Source organism: Columba livia, chromosome 20 (genome assembly GCF_036013475.1).
Source record: "Columba livia isolate bColLiv1 breed racing homer chromosome 20, bColLiv1.pat.W.v2, whole genome shotgun sequence".
NCBI lineage: Eukaryota > Metazoa > Chordata > Aves > Columbiformes > Columbidae > Columba > Columba livia.
Window position 1 is genome coordinate 10,357,347 of NC_088621.1, and position 23,869 is coordinate 10,381,215.

Here is a 23,869-nt window from a genome sequence, read left to right on the forward strand (position 1 = left end):
TGGGTGTTGCGCTTCTGTTTACCTGTGTTTTAAATTACAGATGACAGAGTGTGGTAGCTGAAAAAATGCTTCACATTTCGGTAGTTTGTGCTGACGCTTTGATCAACAAATAACCATTCCCACACAGAAGTTTAAAAAAAAGTGGATGAAGTCTTTCTTTGCGTAATTTATTAATTTCTCTGGAGTTGGATTAATTTGGCTGCACGTGGAACAAACCCCGAGCGCACTTTTCCTGAGCCGAAGCAGCGACAGCCCGTCACCCCAGACGCCTCGCCGGTGGTTCTGTGCTGATTTCCGTGTGTCTGCTCCATCCCACGCTGAGCCACACGCTTCCCGCTGCTCTGAGGCTGCAGGTCTGACCCACAGCGTCTCTTTGGTTTGTGAATGGCTCCTTTCCCGTTCCGCACAGTGAAAGAAAGCTGTTGGAGCTCAGTCGCTCTGTACCATTTTAAAGTAACACTTGTCCAAATTATTGGGTGGTCTCAAGTGTGTATGTGATCATCCACTTGATCATTCTGTTAAACGGGGAAGTTATCACAGAATCACAGAATCACAGAATGGACTGGGTTGGAAAAGCCCTCAGAGATCATCCAGTCCAACCCTTGGTCCAACTCCAGTCCATTGACTAGATCATGGCACTAAGTGCCATGTCCAATCTCAGTTTAAAAACCTCCAGGGACGGCGAGTCCAGCACCTCCCTGGGCAGCCATTCCAGTGCCTGACCACTCTCTCTGTAAAGAATTGCTTTCTAATAGCCAGCCTAAATTTCCCCTGGCAGAGCTGAAGCCCATGGCCCCTTGTCCTATTGCTGACTGCCTGGGAGAAGAGACCAATCCCCACCTGGCTAGAACTGCCCTTCAGGTAGCTCTAGAGAGTGCTGAGCTCAGCTCTAAGCCTCCTCTTCTCCAGACTAAACAACCCCAGCTCCCTCAGCCTCTCCCCATAGGTCTTGTGTTCAAGTCCCTTCCCCAGTCTTGTTGCTCTTCTCTGGACCCGCTCCAGCACTTCAATCTCTTTCCTGAGCTGAGGGGCCCAGAACTGAACACAACACTCCAGGTGTGGCCTCCCCAATGCAGAGCACAGGGGAAGGATCACTGCCCTTGTCCTGCTGACCACGCCAGTTTGGATACAGGACAGGATCCCATTGGCCATCTTGCCACCTGGGCACACTGTTGGCTCATGTTGAGCTTCCTGTCCATTAGTCCCCCAGGTCCCTTTCTGTCTGACTGCTCTCCAGCCACTCTGTGCCCAGCCTGGAGCGCTGCAGGGGGTTGTGACCAAAGTGCAGGACCCGGCACTTGGCCTTGTTGAACTTCATCCCATTGGAATGGGCCCATTTTCCAGTCTATCCAGATCCCTCTGCAGAGCCCTCCTGCCTTCCAGCAGGTCGACACTCCCTCCCAACTTGGTGTCATCAGAAAATTTGCTGATGATGGTCTCAATCCCCTCATCTAAATCATCAATAAAGACGTTAAACAGGACTGGACCCAACAGTGACCCCTGGGGACAGCACTAGTGACTGGCAGCCAGTCCCTTTGTGCTCCATTTGTCCTTGGTCCTGCGTACTTGCAGCTCCGTGCTGCTCTGAGCGCTGCAGCAGAGGTGGCTGAAAACGGAAATGTCTTCACCTTTTTGGCCCCAGCCTGTTGAGCGCTGGGCCAAGAGCTGTGTCATCCTCGTCCCTAAGAACCTCCGCGTGGAGACGTGCCCTTTGGTGATGAATGTGGAGTCTTTAGATGCTCTCAACAGGCTGAAACGAAGGGGAAGAGCTTTGTGCTTCGTGCCAGCCCAGCTCTGAATGTCTGTGGTACCTTCAGCTGCTGAATCCCCAGGATGCAAAGTCGTTACGTGCAGCAAGGCTGGTGATAGTCAGAGGTGCATCTGTGAACTAACAGAGATCACCCTTGGGAGTGTCCTGGGAGAATGTCTACAGTCCAAAAAATAGTTATTGACTTCACTGAACCCCTTTGTGGAGATCATTTGCAGAGGATGTTGTGGAAGAAACTGTAAACGGGTGAAAGGGAATGAGGTGTTTGTGAAATCCATCAGACTATCGACCGCCGTGCTCTGGGTACGTCCCCCGGACCAGAAACTCCCCAACCTGCGGGGTGCTGGATGGTTTAAAGAGTGAAACAGCTGAATTCCAGCCCGCTGCCATCGGCCCGACCGGGAACCTCCCGCACCAGCGGCTCCCGAAGAGTTTCTGCAGCGGAACGGTGCGGTGTCCGGGGCCCTGCCCGGGCCTGCGGGGACTCACACCGGCCGCCCCTGCCCGGGTCTCCCGGCCCCGCTCAGCCCGGATCTCCCGTTCCCGCTCCGCCCGCTCTGCCCGGGTCTCCCGTTCCCGCTCCGCCGCTCCCCAGCGCGGCCCGTCCCGCCAGGCCCGTCCCAGCGGCGGGCGGGAGGGGGAGCCCGCGCTCCGGGCCGGGGGCGGTGGCTCCGGCGGCTCCACCCTCACTTTGTGTCACAGGTAGAGAGCGCCGGCCGGCCGGGAGGACACGGCAGCGCAGCCCGCCCGCTCCCGTCAGCGCGTCACTTGTAAGCTTTTATTTTGATTTTTTTTCTGGAAAAAAGCCTTTTTAAACATTTTTCAATCCCCGCTCAGCAGCCGCGGGGCTGTCCGGCCGCTGGCAGCCCCTTCCGAGCGGCTTCCCCGCCCGGTAACTCTCTGCCGGGGTGCTGCTTAATGGTCCAGGTTTTATTTTCCTTCGCGCTCTCGGCGTTCGGAGCCGATCGTTGCGTTTGCTGGAGCAAGGGGAGAGACTTGGGTGTTTCCAAGGCGTTTTTCCGGGGTGTTTCGGGTTGTTCCGCAGGTCCCTGGGTCCCATGCGGACACTTGGCTCCCAGCCGTGCCTGCCCCCGGAGCTCTGCCCGCAGTCATTTTCTCCCTTTGATCTCGCTGGATTCTCTCTCGGGCTGTGCAGCTCCGCTCGCACCTACCTGCCCGCCGCACGGCTGCCGGAGAGCTCGCTTTGTCTTTTTCCTGATATCTTTTTATTATGCTTTTTTTTCTTTTAATAAGGCCAAATCCAAACATTATCAGACCCACGTAGTTTTCTTAAGCTACTGGAAATAACTTTTTCCCCAGGATTTACAGCGACGTTTCCCTCCAGCCCGGCCCCCACGGACTCCACGCCGCCTCACAGGTTTGCAGATCTTTTTTCTTCTCTTTTAAATCGCTTTTTCTCTTCGTAGCAACGTGATCAAGTTTGCTTTTAATTGAAAATACCCTCTGTCTAAATCCTCCCAGTGCTGAAGACCCCTCGATGCGTTTCATGTGACCTTTGGGCAGACCATGGAACTTTGTGTTTCATTTTGTGGGGCCTTTAGTTGCGATCTCCTCAATGTGCGCGTGGAAGCGGCCGCACCGGAACTCAGGCGTGCACAGAAATTGTACAAGAGAAACCAGATATGCTGTAACTTTTTGCTCGATACCTGTTTGGCTCAGTATCTAATCTTTTGAAGTGTTTTGGGGCCTTTTTCTTGCCTGGGAACTTGAAACTATGAAGAGAAGCTCTGTGCCTTATTAATTATCCTGGAGAGCTGCCCCCGGAGTCTGAACGCGGATTGCTGGGAGAAAAGTAAAGTCAATCTCCAAACTTGAATGAAGCGCTTCTGGCACGAGAGAGATGGAAGGGATCCGCTCGATTTGGAAGAGGACGATACAGAAGCAAACTTTCTTTTCACCATAAATTCAATAAATACCTCCTGCACAATTTCCGAGAAGGATACTGGTAACTGCTGGTAACACTCAAGGTGGAGAGCTTGTGGGGAATGGTGGCAAGAAGCTGAGGTGTCTCTCAGGGGCACCTGAGATGGATGTTTTGGACCTGTGGATCATCCCACCGCTTGGGCAGGAGACACGAGGACACGGCGTCCATGGGGAGATCTCCCCTGGCCTCGTCTCCGTGGGGCTGACGAGTTCCTAACGCTCCCCGCCGTTCCTGCCTCTCCGAACTGATTTCTTGCGTGCAACCTGTTTCGCTGATCTTTCCGGATTTATCTGCTGGAGGAAGGACTCGTAATCTAGGATATTTTGGGTGTCTGTTTGTTTAAAATATGCCTTTGAGCTCCCAGCGGCCTTTGAGCACGTGGCAGCGAGGAAGAGACGCGGCGATGGCGAGAGCCGGCGCGGTTGCCCGCTGAGCAGCGCTGGCCCCGCTCTCCTCCTCCTCCCACCTCCCTGGCGCCGGGACCGCGCGCCCGGGAACCCGACGAGCTTTGCCGAGGGCCGGAGCTCCGCCGCGGGCTGAGGACGCGTTCCCGAGCGGTATGTGTGGCCCGAGCCCGCTGCTGCAGCTGGTAGCATGAGTGCTGGCCCCCAGCTGCAGCTGGCTCTCCTCTGGCCTTGGCTGCTCATGGCGACGCTGCAGGCAGGACTGGGCCAAAAGGGGCTGGCGGCGGCGGTCGAGTCGGAGCGGGCGGCGGCACAGAAAGCCATCATTCGCGTGATCCCCCTCAAAGTGGAGCCCATCATACTGGAGGGGGAGTTTGCAAACGTCGCCGAGGTGACGCCGGCCGAAGGAAAACTGCTGCAGGTAAGAGCAGCGTTGTTTTACCCGCTCCGTCTGCCTCACCCTCTCCCGCCCTCTCCCCCGGTCTCTCCCCCGGTCTCTCCCCCGGTCTCTCCTTCAGCTTCAGCTCCCAGCACAGCGCGTTTGATTTTATTTCCTGGCTGCAGATGTCCAAGCGAAGGAACAAGGCGCTTTGTGTGTGAACCGTCCACCTGCGCGTTTTGTTCCTTTGTGCCCCCGCTCGCTGGTTTGTGCAAACGCTCGATCCTCCGCTCGGTCACGGTCCGTAGCCACGCTCGTATTAATGCCGGATTTTGGCTGTGGTCGGTTGATCCCATGGAGATTATTGCGTATCTTAATTGATGTTATAAAGCCGAGTGTGTTGAGTCACACGTTGGGACGCCAAACATCCGTCGGAAAGCGTGACTTTTCGTGTGTGTGTGAGATCCGTAAGGTTTCCTGCTCCCTTCTGCTAACAGCCGGGCTCTGTTACAGCTAAAACACACCCAGACCTCGCCCGTGGAATCACCCACCCTGCTGCCTGTTGTCTTGTGTGTTGCCTGTACCCGAACGGTGAATGTTACCCGGACTCTGCTTCCTGTGGTGTCACCACCGTGTGTTTTGATAAGTGAAATTAGTGCTGCTTTCTGACCTTTCCTACGGAAAGAATGGCAGAACATGTCATGAGATGCTGTTGAAGGTGGAGCTGAGCGGTTTGGTGTCCAGCACGTGCTGGTTTGAGCTCCGTTTCTCAAGACCTGGTCATTTCTGCTGGTAATTTGCTTGGCAGTCGTGCGCTTTATTCTCGAGAACAAGGAATGACAAAGCAGGCTGCGTTAATATTCAATCTTGGTTTTTGCACGGCGTTTTCCAGACTTGACTTGACAAATGCGGGATGTTGTAATATTAATTACGTTTGTAGTTTGGAAATTTAAATTAAAGCAATCAATTTTGTATAGTCCTATAATAAAAGAAATACAGTCGAGCCAGCTTTAGAACATGGGCACCTGTCTGAAAATGAAAACGGGTGATTTGCGACCTTTATAAAGCCTGGTTTCCCACACCTTTTGAACTACTCTGAACAAAAGCTGTGCTATAAAACTATATATATATATATATATATATATATGTATATATAAAATACCTGAGACAAATGTACTGGAGGTCCTGTTCTGTTGTGAGGCAATGTCCAGGAAAGTCAATATTTATTTCTTACAAAAACGACAGCGGTGTTGCAACCGAGCGCAAAGTGTAGAGCGTGGCCCTTTTGGGAACGGGGAGCTGAAATCCCGTTGTGCGATGTGTGGATGTGTGTGGATGACACAAAGTGGGATGTTTGAACGCCCTGCTGTCACAGCTGTGCTGATGAGGTGCTTCGATCACTAAGTTGTGAGTAGTGTTGGGTTTACAAATGGGCTTCGTGCTTTAAAAACTCACCCTCGAAGCGGAGCGGCTTGGGGAAGCACCGACCTGAGGCCGCACGCAGGTACCGGCCCGCGCCGGGGGTGTTCTCAGGCCTCGACGTGTGCGCAGGTGGTCGATCGTTCCCGTCCCGATCCGCTGGATCCAGCACGGAAGATCCTCCGGGTCTGGTTTGAGGCGCGATGTCGGGGATGTTTGTCCCGGGAAGGATTCGCCAAGTGTGCCAGGGACATCCCGTGTGTGTCTTAGGGTGGCGTTTCCAATTCTGCCACTACACAGCGAAACTCGGAATGTAAAATGGCATTTAGATGGTTTGGGTCCTGATCCTGCGGTGGGTTCCTGCCTCTGCACAGACAAAACGGGAAATGGAGCCCTAACTTAAAGTACCAAGTAAGTAAGAAATTATTTAAAATTCACATTTAGATAGTCAGATATAAAATACACCTGAATTAGGCTTTATTGGCACATGTCAGTTTACATGTGGTTGTCAACATCCCACTCTTCCAAAAACATTAGGTCACGCATTTGACTTTGATGTCATGGGAATTCTTATTTAAAAGAACTTAAGCCTGGTCACATCTGCCTTCACAACTGGTTCTGTGCATGCAATTTAGGTACATAACGTGATTATCTTGATGAGTTAAGGAAGTCCAGTTTCTAGACCATTTTTGGATAGGTGGTCTGTATCCTGTCAGACCCTGTAAGGTGCAATCGGCCCTCGTGCCCATCGCGGAACACAAACTGCAGAGCGAGGGGGACACGTGGGTCACCCGGCCTGTTTCCAAAGCTGTGTTCTCTTAGTGCAGCGGAGTAAGGACATCGCTTAAGGGTAAGTGGTGCAGAACTAGCCCTGTATTCAAGTAAAGGTCTCTTTAACTTGTAATTATCTTCATAGTGTTCTGGTCAGTACACTTTTAGAAATACATTCTTAATTTAATATAGGGAATCCAGCACGTAAGTGATGGAGCCTCACCAAATGTACTTGTGCCAGAAGCAGCCAGCGCCAGGAGCAGAGGAAACGGCCTCAAGTTGCGCCAGGGGAGGTTGAGGTTGGATCTGGGGAACAATTTCTTCCCCAAAGGGCTGTGGGGCATTGGAACAGGCTGCCCAGGGCAGTGCTGGAGTCACCAGCCCTGGAGGGCTGGACAGACGGACATGAGGTTCTCAGGACATGGGGCAGTGCCAGGGGTGGGTTACGGTTGGACTTCATGATCCTGAGGGTCTTTTCCAACTGAAATGATTCTGTGATTCTAACATTTTCTGGGTGTCATCTCTCCCTGCCACGTTCTCTGGGCTCATCCACAGAAATGGATTTTGACTGTAATGTGTTCCATTCTCAGAAGCCAACTTGAAAAATCTCTTCCTTACCTATAATAAAATAACCGCGATGTCGTATTCCACCCCTTGCCCCTGTGGCCGGTTCTCTGGGCGCTCTCTGGGTTTTGCGTTGGTGGGTGAGTGGTGGGTGAGCAGGCAGCCCTTGCCCTGCCTGCCCCTGCCTGCACCCTGCCTGTGCTCTGCCTGCACCCTGCCTGTGCTCTGCCTGCACCCTGCCTGTGCTCTGCCTGCACCCTGCCCGCACCCCTGCCTGCATCCTGCCTGGCCCTGCCTGCACCCCTGCCTGTGCTCTGCCTGCCCCCTGCCCGCCCAGCAGCGCTGCCTCTGGCACTCGCACCACGCTGGTGATGCAAAGGGAGAGGAATTTCTCAGGTAGGCAGAGCCGCTTCAGACTTTGTAGGTCAAAAAACCAACACCTTGGACTTCTGACAGAAATCGGCTTCAAGCATGTTCAGAGAGCACGTGCTCTGAGCGTCGACTGTTGCCTCACACAGGAGAAACAGCATTGGGAACTCGCTTGCAGTTTCCAAATGGCTGGAAGTTGAGGGCGCTGGTTTCAGTGACCTGTGTGGCTCTGGGGAAAGTGGCGGCGAGCAGGAGCACGGGACAAGGGGGATTGTCCCCTCTGCCCCGTTCTGTGAGACCCCCTGCAGTGCTGGTCCAGCTCTGGGTCCTCAGCACAGGACACACATGGACCTGCTGGAGAGGGGCCAGAGGAGCCACAGGAATGACCCGAGGCTGGAACAGCTCTGCTGGGGGACAGGCTGAGAGAGCTGGGCTGTTCAGCTGGAGAAGAGAAGCTCCAGGGAGACCTTAGTGTGGCCTTTCCATACTTTCTGCCCATAAGAAAGATGGGACAGACTTTTGAGCAGGGCCTGTTGCCAGAGGACAAGGGGTGATGGTTTTAAACTAAAGAAGGGATATTCAGGACAGACATGAGGAAGAAATTGTTGGCCCTGAGGGTGGTGAGAGCCTGGCCCAGGTTGGCCAGAGAGGTGGTGGCTGAACCATCCCTGGAGACATCCCAGGCCAGGCTGGACGGGGCTCTGAGCAACCTGAGCTAGTGAAGATGTCCCTGCTCATGGCAGGGGGGGCACTGGGGGAGCTGGGATTGTCCCTCCAACCCAAACCCTTCTGGGATTCTATGCAAAAAGACCCCAAGAACTCAGAAAACTGCCCACCCTTAGCAGTGAAAGAACCAAACCCTTTAGACAAGTAGGTGAGAAAGAACATCCTTGGACCTCACTGACAACTGGCAAACCATGAGCAGCCCATGAGCCCGCATGCCCTCAGAACTGCAGTTCCTGTCGCTGTTTCCCAGATCAACTCCCTTTAATATCATCGCTGATGCAATTTTTACAGCCCCCACTTTTGCTATTTTCGCTATTATTTTAGTGGATTTCAGGGCATAAATCTTAGTTTCCTTCTTGGCCAAAGCTCAGTCTCCACGTGATACTGGAGAGAGCTGACGATGCTTGTTTGAAGACAGACAGGAAAATAAGAGAAGTCCTGGAAATCGAAGTCTTTCCAGAGCCACTGGAGAGACTTGAACTCAAATACTCTCCTATAGAGAAGGCAAAGCAGAGATCAATCACTTCACATTCCCACGTGTAGAAAAACCTTATTGATGCGTAGAACAGTGCAACAGTTTTATTTAGCAAGTAAATAAAAGCATTATAATCAGTTTTCCCAATATGCGTTATTTTAACGCAACTCTCACGATACTTCTGTTTCATTTCCATGTAATCTCAGCAGTTTCATAGTTACTTGACTGGAGGAGAAAGTCAACGCGCGTTTACCCACCGAGCACGTTGTTTTAGCTTATGACTGCAGGAAAATCCATGAGAACGCAGAACAAATTCCCTCAAGGCTCTGAACCCCAAAGCAAGGGTTATCTTCTTACCCCTCAAAGAAATGAATTGTTAGAAATACAAAAGTCAAAGTTAATCTTCTAGTTTGGGTGGAATAAGTGAAAATCAGAGGAGGATCCCGAATCATCGTTTTTGGGTGTTGTGCACGATTCAAAAGCTGAAAATCAGACATATTCAGAAAAGAATCATGGTGCATGTTTCTAACATCAATGCTAATTAACCACTGGAACTGCTGCAACGTGATCATCCTGGAAATGGAGAGTGTTTCCGATGTTGCAACGCGGAGTGTGATTGGAGAGTTATAATCACCTACTTAACTGCTTAGAGAGGGTTACGCTCCCAGCCCATAAGAAAGTAAATATATTAGTCGTCTTCTATACTGCTAGCTCCTGGATCAACAAAAGGATGTTGAGTGCATAATGTTGACAGAGATCAAAGAAGTGGGAAAGTCTAACGAAATGATAATGGCGACTTAAATTACCTGTGAATAAACTGGTCTGATAGCACAATAAGGGTGAGTTCAAAGAAGCAGTTTCTGCCTCTTGGAACAGGTAGTACTAGAGTACACAGAAAGAGATTCTTGACTTAGCGTTAAGTAACGTGCAAGAACTGACTCAAAAGCTGGCAAGAATTGAGCCACTTGTATTGACTGCAGAATAAGGAAATTCGCTGCCTAAGTGCCAAAATGTGGAACTTGGACACAAACCTTTAAAATGGGAAATTGCACTAAAGTGGAACAGTGAGAATGGCTCTTACAGCCTAAAAAATGTCTTTAGATGTGACATAGATACTGCTCAGGAAAGGAGAAGCTGTCTTGGGAACCACACAGGGCATTGAGTTGAAAAGGCAGCAGTAACTCGAGACAAATAGTGTGCGGGAAACTACGTGGGTCAGACAGATCTTTTAAAATTTGGACATAGAGCACTATTATAGGATAGTGTAGGATACAGTATAACCTGCAGCGTGGGTTAACACAGTATTAGTGTAGGGTGTAAGTGTATCTGAAAGGCGAGACACTGAAACCCAGATCAGAATGAGGAGTGTGAGCTGGAATTATGTGCTGGGAAAAGCTGAGCTTAGTGGCTGTTTCTGAACCTCTGTCCCACTCTTGGGCACAGGCAGAGCCTGGGCTGGAGCTCTGCGTGCTGGCTCTTTCCCAATCGGAAAGTGTGCGGTGGGATGCTGCTCTCTGCTTAGAAAGGAGTTTGAAGGACTTTAAACCTAAATCTTCCGCCACCTCGCATGTTTCTTGAATGCTCTCCATGCACCATCTGGTGCTGGTCGTCATCCCGCTGGAATTATTTATGACACGTGTAGGTGCAGACCCACCCTGAAATGAAGATTTTCAGTATTAAAAAGGCCACAGCTCTGGTGGCCCAAGTGATTTCATGGCATGGGGCTGAAGAGAAGCAGCAAAGCCAAGTGCAGCGGTCGGCAGGTTAAACCCACAGCGCTGGGGGAGCAACCGGCACCATGCACAGCCAGTGGGGACAGAGCCAAGGAGCAAGGGGACATTGTGGAGCATCTCCCGTGTGAGGAAAGGCTGAGGGAGCTGGGGCTCTGGAGCTGGACAAGAGGAGACTGAGGGGGGACTCATTCATGGGGATCAATATGGAAAGGGGGAGTGTCAGGAGGATGGAGCCAGGCTCTTCTGGGTGACAACCAGTGACAGGACAAGGGGTAATGGGTGCAAACTGGAACACAGGAGGTTCCACTTAAATTTGAGAAGAAACTTCTTCCTGGTGAGGGTGGCAGAGCCTGGCCCAGGCTGCCCAGGGGGGTTGTGGAGTCTCCTTCTGTGCAGACATTCCAACCCGCCTGGACACCTTCCTGTGTAACCTCATCTGGGTGTTCCTGCTCCGTGGGGGGATTGCACTGGATGAGCTTTCCAGGGCCCTTCAACCCCTGACATTCTGGGATTCTGTGTGATTTCCCAAAGATAAATGGGGAGAGGGGTGAGATGACAGGGGGAAACTGGCCCCAGTCGTTCCCGGTGGCTGTGGCCAGGCTGGGTTTGGGGGCTGAATGGTGCTGAACCATTAGAGAAATCACTTTTAGTTCTGTGCCTCCATGCAGCTTTACCAGGCATTTTGTACAGATTATGGAAGTCGGTTCAGAATCGCATAAAAATCCCTTATTTTCAAATGAAAACTTTCAGAATTATCCAAATCATACAAACATCACAAACTTTGTATGATCAAAGGGAGCTCTGGTGGATTAGACTTTATTTGGAACAAAAATTGGCGTGCATTTTTATGTATCCTATCTCTGTAATTTTCCAGGCATAGAGCTCTCAAACATGCCTAAATGTTTGCCATGGACTTTCCCCAAAAGTCTTAGTCTGGAAATAAGCAAATTTGAACCTAAAAGGACAAAAGTAACAAATCAGTGCAATGGAAAATGTGCAGGGTAGTTTCATCTTCACGTCTGGGTGTCTTCAGTATCATGAAATTAGTGTTGCAGGGGTTGCCGAGGGTCAAATATACAAAACGTTGATTTACAAACAAAGCAGACTTGTCAGCTGAACCTCAATACGGGGGATATATCACACTCGAGCAGTGCATATTTGTATTTTAGGACACTTTTGGGTTTTCATTCTGGGTCTGGAGATTAGACATAGGTAGGAGCACAGGCTATAAAATAGGCAGAAATGGCATGGATGGTCATGGTAGTATCTCCTCTCTGAGTTCCGCGGTTTATTTTTTTAAAGACCTGTTTATTTTCCCCCTATTTCCCCAGCTGTAAGGAACAGGGATGTCGTGCTGCCTTTCATTTGCCCATGACACTGTGTTAAGTAATCACCAGCATCCAGCTGGCGGCCAGTCACTAGTGGTGTTCCCCAGGGGTCACTGTTGGGTCCAGTCCTGTTTAACATCTTTATTGATGATTTAGATGAGGGGATTGAGACCATCATCAGCAAATTTGCTGATGACACTAAGTTGGGAGGGAGTGTCGACCTGCTGGAAGGCAGGAGGGCTCTGCAGAGGGATCTGGATAGACTGGAAAAATGGGCTGATTCCAATGGGATGGAGTTCAATAAGGCCAAGTGCCGGGTGCTGCACTTTGGTCACAACAACCCCCTGCAGCGCTACAGGCTGGGCACAGAGTGGCTGGAGAGCAGTCAGACAGAAAGGGACCTGGGGGACTAATGGACAGGAAGCTCAACATGAGCCAACAGTGTGCCCAGGTGGCCAAGAAGGCCAATGGTGTCCTGTCCTGTATCCAAACTAGCGTGGTCAGCAGGACAAGGGCAGTGATCCTTCCCCTGTGCTCTGCATTGGGGAGGCCACACCTGGAGTATTGTGTTCAGTTCTGGGCCCCTCAGGTCAGGAAAGAGATTGAAGTGCTGGAGCGGGTGCAGAGAAGAGCAACAAGACTGGGGAAGGGACTGGAACACAAGCCCTATGGGGAGAGGCTGAGGGAGCTGGGCTTGTTTAGTCTGGAGAAGAGGAGGCTTAGAGCTGAGCTCAGCACTCTCTAGAACTACCTGAAGGGCAGTTCTAGCCAGGTGGGGATTGGTCTCTTCTCCCAGGCATCAGCAATAGGACAAGAGGCCATGGGCTTCAACTCTACCAGGGGAAATTGAGGCTGGAGATGAGAAAGCAATTCTTTGCAGAGAGAGTGGTCAGGCATTGGAATGGCTGCCCAGGGAGGTGCTGGACTCACCGGCCCTGGAGGTTTTTCAACTGAGATTGGACATGGCACTTAGTGCCATGATCTAGTAAACGGACTGGAGTTGGACCAAGGGTTGGACTGGATGATCTCTGAGGGTTTTTCCAACCCAGTCAATTCTGTGATTCTGTGATTCTATGATCACATCTCACGCCTGGGAGCTTCGGGCTCGCTGCCAGCACAGCCCGGGCGCCCGGCGGCCAAGAGTCAGTTGGGACCTTTTCCTCTTTCTTTAAGGAGCATCAGGGGTTGGTTTTACCTCCAAACAAGGTGTTATAACAAACGGGTTGGTGTTCCAAAGTAGTAGAGAGAATCTTGTCTGGCGAGCGCGGAGGTTGTGTGTGCTGCTCCTGGAACAGATCGCCAGGTTGAAGTGGAAGAAACTCTTCCCCCCGCAGCCTCCTTGTTCAAATTATCACAGATTTTGGGTGTGTATCCTCTTCCTCTGCAGCTTGAGACATGAATCATCTGCCTCCATCAACAGATGGATTCTCACCTCGTTGCTTCCCTAACCTGAAAGGGTGAGTTAAGGACATTAGCGGCACTTTGATCTCTCTTTTATTCTTCATCTCGGTAATTCGGTCTCCAGGGACTGAATGGGTTAATCTAATGCGTATTAATGTGCACAGCGTCGGGACAATGGCAGAAATGGAACGGATGGTCATATACAGAAATTAAGACTAGGGAGTGGAATTAAACCATAAACTCCATGAAACACATGTTTTTTACCAAGTTCAGTTATTACACATTAATTTTGAATGTAAGTAAAGCAGTTTGGGGATTAAATTTGCCATCGTTTGACAAAAGGTATGTGAATTCTAGTTCAAAATTGCACAACAGAACAGAATTTGGATGTCCTACATCTAAACCCCGTCAGGAACTCTTTTTCCACGGGGTCTCTGTTCAGCTGGGGACGGGACACGCTGCAGGAACCTGGGGAGACATTGGGACTGAGTTGGATCCAGATATGAATAATTAGTAGCACTCTGGTCCTATTACAGATGGGAGGTTGTTTTCCTGACAAAAGCCCAATATCAGAGCAGAGCAGGGGTGGGGAAGACACCAAAAGAGAATCTGGGGAGATTCCCACACAGGAGAGCAGAAGAGCCAACCGAGGAGATCTGGGTTGTGATGGGAGAATGTTGGTTCTTTCATTAGTTGCATTTTGTGCAGGATCCTGCACAAAAATGTTGCTTTCAAATTGTTTAAAAACAGGGAGCATCCTCAAGTCAAATAATGAAGAGGGCATGGTGGCAATTCCTGTCACCCCCGATGTCAATTTGAATTAATGCTTAGCAAGATAATCTGTTTAGACCACCGTCCAGTGTAGAAATATAACTTCAGAAACTCTGCACTGGCCATGTTTTAAAGCAGTGAGAGAGCCGTCGTGTGTATCTGTTACTGCTTCAGTCCTGAATCACAGTACTTGCAAAATTATCTTAATAACTTTATTCACTAAGCCAGTTTTATTCCAAAAGAAGTGGAACCTCATGAAGATCCTGAAGGCTACAAGGGTTCCCCCTGTCCTGCTTGTCGTGCTGCACCTCAGTTACTCTTTTGTTCCTTAAATACCTTATTTGAGTAGTGGTCCTCATTTCCAGCCATGCTCTGGGTGCACATATATCCCTGAATGTCAACACCAGAGATTTCTGTCTAAACATTTCCTCAGGGCGAAAAAATGTCACTGTCTTCCCCGTTATTCTGTTTCCTCTGGTCTCATTCATATAAGACACCTCAAGTCATATAGCTCCACTCAGCTATTTTTTTCTACCCATCTGCTCTCTGAAGTTTCTTTTATCTTTTATCATTTTCATCTTCCCTTTTGCTCAGAACACTGTTTATTCTTGTTATTTTTCTGTATGGGGTCTTCTTGACCACTATTGGTGCACAAAATTGTTTAGACCAATGCCTGGTGGCACAGGACCAGAGGAAACAGCCTCAAGTTGCGCCAGGGGAGGGTGAGGTTGGATGTGGGGAACAATTTCTTCCCCAAAGGGCTGTGGGGCATTGGAACAGGCTGCCCAGGGCAGTGCTGGAGTCACCATCCCTGGAGGGCTGGACAGACGGAGATGAGGTTCTCAGGACATGGGGCAGTGCCAGGGGTGGGTTATGGTTGAACTCCATGATCTTAAGGGTCTTTTCCAACTGGGATGATTCTGTGATTTGTCGCCAACACTTTGCTCTCCTCCATCCTTCTCCATGATCATCTGCTCTTTCTATTGCCTCCTTTGAGTACATCTGTCCTCCGTTTTGTCTCTCAAAAGGAAGATGGCTGTACCAGAAGCTGTTGTCTGCAAACTTTGTACAAAGCACATACCTCCACGAGCAACACAGATATCTGATTTGAGTGATGGACGAACCCCATGTCCTTGTACAACATGCAGCTCCTACAAGCAGGACGTTAAAAAAGATCGTTGCAATAATTCATGTAGGTTCTTGGTTGAGAAATGGCTGTGTGTTGTTTACAGCAGTTTTACCTGGTCGTGGCCTGAGTTGGTGCCAGCCCGAGTGTTCGTGCTCCATTGCTGGTCGCCTCTTTGGTGGTTGCTTTCTCCATAAAACCAAGCCCGGGGAATGCCCGTGGGACAGGTCCATGCTTGGCCTTTCCTGAGGAAACCAGCCCCAGCTTTCTCTGGCTGAGTGGAGCATCTTGGCTGCATGTGACATTGCGGAACCCTCAACCGGCCGGTGACTTTGGTTGGCTGAAGGGGACCAAGGGTTATGGGAACCTTCAATGACATCCATCCCACTTCAGAGAGCTGCCGGCCATGGAACCAGGACAGGGAGAAGCAACACTGGCCTTGGCCTTCCCCAGTAGCTCATTCAAAATGTCGCTGTTGAAAAGACACTCTCTAACAGTGACATCCATGTGTTCTGTTCCTGCAGAGATGTTGACTGAGAGGCCAAAAAGTTCTTCGCGGTTATGTTTTAATTCAGAAAGGGGAGTTACGAGAAATGGCAGAAGGTTGTTAAAAAGAATCTGAGAGGCCAACTAAGAGTTGCATCCTTGCAGCTGGCATGGAGGTACTGAAAGACACTACAGGAGGAATTGAGAGCTAATGTAACTCTCAATAAATACTCTAAAAGAGTATCAAACATACCTAAAGAAAAGGGTAAGAAAGTACATGAAAGCATCCTGGGAAAGCAAAAAAATAATATATATATAAAATGAGAAAAAAGAGGAACAAGGTAAAAACACAGTGAGAAGAGGAAACCAGAAGCAACGTGCAAATGATGAGGCAACTAATAACAGGTACTCTTCAGCCACATCAGAAGCAGAAAGTTTGCCTGGCAGTCTGTAGGACCTACACAAACCTGAAATGTAAAAGATGCACTTAGGGCAGCCAAAGCAATGACAGAAAAACGAATGCAATTCTTTTTGTGCTTTCATCTGTCTCAAGCTGAAATGTCTGTAGATGAGATGCTGATGTAGATAGACAAAATGAACATTATCGCTGGGATCAGACGGTGTTCACCCGAGAGGTGTGGAGGGTGAAATCGTTTAATCAGTAATTATTTATCTTGTTTAAAATCACTGGAAGGTGGCTGATGTGATACGAGTTTATCTCTGGGCTCCAAGTCATCCACAAAAGCCCAGACCAGTGTGCTGTAAAATCCGTATGGAGCAAGCTGGTAGGAACTATAATAAAGGGTGTAATAAATGGATGTGAAGGAGCCAAGAGCTGTAACATTTGGGTAGGTATAGCTGAATTTTCAAAATGCATATTTTTGCTTTATTTTTATGCTCTTGTATTAGTGAAGATACATCCCCATGTTGGATACTGTGTGAGGTTCTTGCCTAATATTCTTCTGGTTGGAAAATGGACAGCAAAAGGGTGACGTGAAAAAAATACAGAGAGTCATGAACAGGGCTTGACTCTTAATGTCTCTCAGTATGAAAACACTGGGATGTCACATGGTAGTGCCGGGTTCAAAAGGACCGAAAGAAGCACTGGTCATAGTGCACAATTCAGCTGGAGGTTCCTTGCTGCAGGAACTGCTGAGGATGCTGAAAGTTTAGATAAGTTCAAAAAACAACTGGAAATAATACATGGGATAAGATTCCATCAGTGGCTGTTAAATAACCGGTACCAGTTTTGCCTCAGTGGATAAAATGCAGCTTGTTTGGGTCTTGGAGAGTGTCCTGGGAGATGCCTGACACGCTTGTCCTGTTGGTACCTCTGCTGCAGAAATCCGCCGTTGGCAGCTGTCACAGGAAAGATCATGAGCTGGATGGATCTGTGGTCTGAATCCACACTGCTGTTCTGATATTCTTGTCTTCTACAGAACCCCATCCCAGCACCAGCCCCTCCAGCCCACCCTGCTCTGTTTGGGTGAGTCTCCGTGGAAAAACTGCCACCAGCACATCCTGCGGGTGCATGAGGAAGAGTGTGACCAGCAGGTCAGGGAGGTTGTTCCTCCCCCTCTGCTCTGGTGTGAGACCACATCTGGAGTTCTGGGTCCAGTTCTGGGCTCCCCAGTTTAAGAAGGACAAGGAATTACTGGAGGGAAACCAGTCGAGAAACACAGAGATGCTGAGGGGTATGGAGCATCTTTGTGATGAGGAGACACTGAGAGAGCTGGGGCTGTTGAGCTGGAGAAGAGAAGCTGAGAGGGATCTGATCCATGGATCAATAGCTCAGGGTGGGTGTCAGAGAATGGAGCAGACTCTGTTCAGTGGTGCCCAACGCCAGGGTGAGGGGCAACGGGCACAGACTGAAACACAGGAGGCTCCATGTGAACATGAGCAGAAACTTGTTTGCTGGGAGGTGCCAGAGCCTGGCCCAGGCTGCCCAGAGCGGGTGTGGAGTCTCCTTCTCTGAGACATTCCAACCGCCTGGACCCACCTGTGTGATCTGCTCTGTGACCCTGCGTGAGCAGGGCTGGGCTGGGGATCTGCAGAGCTCCTGCAGCCCAACCAGCATGGGGTTCTGTGGTTCACTGTCCATTGCTACACTGGAGCTCAGCTGTCCCTTCAATGAGAAGGCACTGTGCAGTTCCTTGGGAACTGTTATCACAAATCTCAACACGTGGCCCTCAGCCTGTGCTGTTAATCACTGTTTGATGCCCTTGACACTTCGGCCTTCACATCATCCTGCCTGTACTGTTTTTTAACCCTCCTTCCCCTCAATCTGCTGGGATTTATTATTATTTTTTTAAATACTCCTGATGGGATAGTAACTGTTGTAATGTAGCCAGGTGTGCTCCCTGCCTGTGTTTGTGAGCAATTGTACTCACCTAATGAAATATCAACCCATATGTTGCTATAGGTTCTTATTTTGCAGAGCAACTCCTGCTCCTCAGAATGGCTGGATGGGCCCTGCTTGTATATTCTGACTTTTGTCCATCTTTGTGTCCAGCTGTGCGTACTTAGCGCCTGAAACGCGTAATTAATGGAGGAGGAAATCCAGCATTCCTTGGAAACAGCACCGTAGCCTCGCTCCAGCAGCACAGGCAGACAGTCCTGTGTGTGCTAGGGTCGAGCTGGCCGCATCTCATGAGCGCAGGATGTGACGTGGAAGTTCTTGGTTGTAAACCTTCACTACCAGTTCTCAGAGCTCTGTAGCTACATTTCGCCTCTTCATGATGGTCATCCCCCATACATTTGTTGTGTCCCTTTGGAATAAAGCCCATCTTCCTGTCTGGCAGGTGTACCAAGATGACTTTAAGATTTCTCAGGATCTGGTTTAAAAAAAAACACACACAAAACCCTCTTAATTTTTGTGAGTATTCTACACTTTTCAGTGCAGATTGGACAACTACTTTAATCCTGAATTGTGCTACTACATCATGCACACTCCAGTTTAAGCAAAGTCCAGTGTTTGTGCAACCAGCTTCTAGCAGGGTGGTTAAGTATTATTTATTGAGTATTTTTATTGAATTTTGCTTGCTCCACGCTCTCCATCTGTGATTAGATGAAATGCTCAGTTGTGTGTATTTCTCCTTAATATCGGGATGACCTTGTTCCAGCTCTTCAGGAATAGTGAGAATTGCTCGGTGGGCAACACTGCATGTGTCTCCTGTGACTCCTGGCTCGGTTCAGCCAGTGGGGCTTTAGAAATCTTGTCTTCCTAAAGAGGAATATATAGTGAAATATGCTTGATACCCTTTTATAATTTTTCAAGTATTTCTTGAGAGTTACATTAGATCTCAGTTTCTCCTGTAGTGTCTTCTTTATGGAAGACCTTGTTCAAGGGCATAGACTTTGGACTAGTAGGACACACCATGTCTGTAAATCAGGCAAGAACTCTTGTGCTACTTAAATTTTGTAGGAATCCTAAATCTTTGGCATGGGAAGAAAGACCCAAATATTGAGTGCATTTGTCAGGAATTATTCCTATCTAACCACATTAGCCAATGCTGAATTATCTAATAGAACCTGTGGCAAAACACTGACAATTCTTTATACTTAAACCTTCGAGTGCACCTTGCAATCCCACCTCCTGTGCTCCAGATTGGATATAATCCAGGTCTTACTCCTTCCACCTGTTTCTGCCGTTTCTGCCCTTCCTCATCCCCATTTTGGATACAGACTCTGGCTCTTTGGTACCTACCAGAGTGTTTGAGTGGCGTATGTGCTCTGGGTGTCGGCTTCACTTTGTAATAACCAGATCTCAATAACAGTCAGATATTCCTGTGGTTGAAATAAGAGTCTCTCTATGCATTAGAGAAAGGTGGGGTTTTTGCAGGTCTGTTGCAGGTCTATAATACCTCTCTTCTTGCCTAGAGAGTGCATCATGATCACCTGAGAACATCAGGAATTTGGTCACTAGGAAGGCCAGTTGATGTGTTAAGTCAAAAATAGTTCCAAACCCTTGCCAACCATACCATTGGCATCTTAAAATTGCCCAGGTAATGCCAAACAAGATGTTCTGAGGTCCTGTCTTTTCCGTTGTAAGTGGTGGAGCTTGGGAATCCAGCGTGCCCCGCAGGAGCCCGGCGTGGGGAATGCCGAACACGTAAGGGGTAGCAAACGGCTTCAGCTGGCAGACCACAAATGGGAAATAGGGGACAAGAGCTGAGGGGACAAATTGGAGAAGCCGTGGGGTTTGCAAAATCGACTGCTTCTCCTCAGATGCCAACGAGGACTGGCTCCGTTGCCTGGAGCTCAGCCTGGTCCTTGCATTCCTGGTAAACACATCCTTGGTTCTGTAGTCTGAAGGATCAACTGATGTCTGTCTAACCCTCCTTCCCCTGAAAGCCTGCAAGACAAGGTGAGATGTGTTTGTGGTGACCCTGCAGACGGCAGGACAGGCCGAGACACTGAAGCCAGAGTTATCAGGGGAGTTTGCCCATCCTGGGCCAGCTCACACAGAAGTCACGGCATTTGCTCCAGTCTGTCCTCTGACCCTCTAGATTTCAATGCCAGATAATGGTTGTTATTAGGAGAAGCCTGTCTCATCTCAGACCTGTTGTCCCTCCAGAGACCCACATTTCAGTGATTGTTCACTGGGACTGATGTGCCGTAACATATAGATTACATCAGCACACATACCTGAGCAACTATTTCTGTCCATCTGAGGAATTTACATTTTTCTTTGACCCTGTGGTCCTAAAATTCTGTATGGAGCTTTGGTGAAAGAGTGATGACCTCTGTCTCAGCATCAGATCTTAAGCAGGGTCTCACCATCCAGACAGCACGATAACATGAGCCTGTGGCATCTTGTTTATCATTCTAACCATGTTCTTAAATGTGACTTTCCTGGTAGCAAGTTCTGCCAGAGGGCAGGAAAGACCCACTACTAATTGTCTGACATCCAGTGTCTTGATTCCCCCTTCCCAGATAAGGTTTTTTATATGCTTTCCTGAGGTCATATCTCAATTTCGCTGGAGCCAGAAAATAGCCTTTCCATTCCCCCCAGCCAACCCCAGACCTTCATGGACGAAGCGGAATGTCTCCTCAGATGTTTGATGTCAAGCAGACCATCTCCTTCCTGCCTGCGCAGAACCAAACCTGTCCCGTGGCCTCTGTTCATTTGTATCATCAACTGGGAGATAACGAGGTGCAGTGATACCAGTAATTGCATCACATATTGTATCAGGAGATGTTCTGATACTGCCGAAGTGTTCGTGCCTCCGGCCATCAGTAGATTCCACTGAAGGTCAAGTTGTACAATGGCCTCTCCAGAGGACATCTCCATTCTTGGCATCTGCAGAGCTGGCATGTGGAGCTCTGGTAACCTCAGTACCGTTGCAGATGCTCCCAGGAATGGTGCCAAATGAGGCAGATTGTGGTTTGCAGATGAGTCTAAAACGCTTGAGCCGCCCCTCCCCACGGGTATGTGGGGAGAGCCAGAGAGGGAATGACTGCTCGGAGTTACCTTCTGAATATGGATGTGGATTGCCATTTGAAGAATAAAATAAGGTAACGTGATAGTAATTGCCTGTTTTGAGATGTGTTGTACGAATCCACATTAACTGCTGTCTTTACATCCACCAAAGTCTTGTGGTTGGGATGAGTTGCAGGTCCACAATGAAGAATCAATCCATGCTTACCCAACAGAATACACACATATGGACAACGTGCATCTCAAAGAAGGCAGCTTAATGATGGTAAACTTTTTTCCTTCTTCCACAGCAGTAACCTGATCCTTGTGCCATGATTTATGAAGTGAGGGGTAAAAAAGGTAAAATGAAAACAGTGGTATTTATGGGTGGACACACTGCTTTGAGGAAACAAGAAGAATGAGGTAATGGGAAGCCTGAGGTTTCCAGGAAGGCAAACTTCCTTATGGTTGTTTAATTCTGTTGACCATGTCAAGCACTTTGAGAGATTATTAACAGCTTAGAAGGTCTGGTTATGCATCTGTCTGAAAATGGATTTCAGCAGGTGGGCCAAAGAACTGGAGATGTTTTATGAATATTCCTGTGCTGCTCTAAAGTTTATGCAGGACCTGGAAAGTCCTGGAGAACCTGGGTGAAAGCTGCTGGCACTGAAGATCTTTTGGGATTTTTTGGGCATTTTTCCATTCTCATAAAATATTTAGGAAGATTTTGTGTGCAATTTTAGGTTTTCTTTCTTCTGGTGGAGGGACCACGATATCTGGAGAGGTTGGCGATGGTCTGGCTGTCTCATGGCCATACAGCCCAGTCTGTAGCTTGGGCCTGTGTGAAGGATTTCCTTTGATCCACTATGGCAATCCCTGTGATCTTCGGTCTCCTCGGGCTAAACTCTACTCAGAGGATCACATTTGACCTTTTGACCACACTATCACACTGTTATTTCCCCGTGACACTGTCCTTCCATCGACCTTTGGTTGTTTTTAGAGTCGGTGCTTTCAAGGGTGCAAGTCCCTCATCCTTGGAGTATTTTCTGAGCCATGTGCTCTGGTGTTATATCGGTGTCTGTGACTATATCTGGATGTACTAAAATGTCCTTTGCTCCCACGTGGCCAAGACATCAGAGCTGATCGCTCTGCTTTTGACGTTATTTATGGTGGTGCAGGACTTTGTGTTATCTACAGCAAGATTGGCAGGGAGAAGTGATCCAAGTTTCTCCCCATTTGATTGACTTTGCCAGTTAAATAGGCAGTTCTTAAATTATGTTGTTTCAGTTCCATTTAAATGATTAAACTTATGCGATTAGAGCAGGGTGAAGAAACCAGAATGATGTATGTGCATATCGAATGCCATTCTGATTTATTCTTCACCTAGTGCCTCACCTGTGGATACTAAAGTGTGTGGAGTCTTGTCCATATAAATATTTGAAGCTGGCTGTTATCGTACCTGAGTTTTTAATTAAGAAAGTGCATCTTTATCAAATTTCCTTTTCTCTCTTCAATTGAGAAATTAAACATGCTGGACTAAAGGAGCAACTGAAATACCTTATTTATCAGATTTTTTAATTGAAGTTATTATTCTTGTTAGGCCCAACCAAGCGATGTGTTCATCAGCTTTGAAGGAATCTGGGTCATTTTGTCTGTAACTGTGGCAGTGATGAAGATTAACAATATAAAATCATGCAGGTTTTAAAGCAGAAATGTCATCTGGTAGGAAAATAAGAGCTCACTTGATTAGGTCGAGTCCAGCACTGATTTCTGCACAGAATACGGCTGTGAGCACTGGTGGAGAGCGAAAAATTTGAGTTTCAAAGTAATTTCTCTTTCATCTTTAAATTTTGGTGGTGTGCCAAAGCTCAGAGTAAATTCAGGAATCCAACCGCCTCTCAGAGATATTAACAGGGAAAAATAGTTCTGTCATTTCCACCCAGGCTGCACCTGTCTGCTGATATCCTTGGGTTTCTCTTAGTTTTGCTGTTTTGTTTTCCTTTGTTTTCCACCATGATTTAACAAGATAAGCATCAGTTCGTGTATTTCCCCTTCATTTCAGTAATTGCCTTCTCTAGTGCCTGATTTCCTCTGCTCTTCTGTTCATTTATTGCAAGATCTTGGTGTCCGGCCCACATGCACGGAGCCCTCACTTAATCATATTATCATCTCAGGTCATTCATTAAAAGTTCCTCAGAGCACCAAATGGAAAAAAAGCACTAATTTCTCTGAACTCTCTCCCCAAAGACACAACTTGTGTCAACAGAGATGTCTGGAAATGTGACATTGTCAAACACTGAGGTGAGGCCAATGGTACTGGTCCACAATGAAGGTCCACAATGGCCAATGGTGAGGCCAATTAGAAGGTGGGTGGTCAGTAGGTCAGAGAGGTTCTCCTGCCCCTCTGCTCTGCCCTGGGGAGACCACACCTGGAATCTTGTGTCCAGTTGTGGCCCCTCAGTTCCAGCAGGACAGGGAACTGCTGGAGAGAGTCCAGCGCAGCCACCAAGATGCTGAAGGGAGTGGAGCATCTCCCGTGTGAGGAAAGGCTGAGGGAGCTGGGGCTCTGGAGCTGGACAAGAGGAGACTGAGGGGGGACTCATTCATGGGGATTAATATGGAAAGGGGGAGTGTCAGGAGGATGGAGCCAGGCTCTTCTGGTGACAACCAGTGACAGGACAAGGGGCAATGGGTGCAAACTGGAACACAGGAGGTTCCACTTAAATATGAGGGGAAACTTGTTCCTGGTGAGGGTGGCAGAGCCTGGCCCAGGCTGCCCAGGGAG

The 23,869-nt window shown here is 48.8% G+C and overlaps 1 protein-coding gene across 3 annotated transcripts in view; it reads left to right on the forward strand.

The window, feature by feature from the left end:
* Nucleotides 1–2,468: 2,468 nt before the first annotated feature.
* Nucleotides 2,469–23,869, forward strand: part of RNF43 (ring finger protein 43) — a 67,580-nt gene continuing 46,179 nt past the window's right edge. Inside the window, exons 1-3 of one of the 3 annotated variants that reach the window (XM_065037303.1) lie at nucleotides 2,472–2,538; nucleotides 3,089–3,146; nucleotides 3,251–4,538. In XM_065037303.1, coding sequence (XP_064893375.1) covers nucleotides 4,308–4,538 — 231 coding nt within the window. In that variant the 5' untranslated portion in view covers nucleotides 2,472–2,538; nucleotides 3,089–3,146; nucleotides 3,251–4,307. Of the gene's footprint in view, nucleotides 4,539–23,869 lie in introns of all 3 variants that reach the window. The other 2 variants (XM_065037302.1, XM_065037301.1) reach the window with 2 other exon arrangements.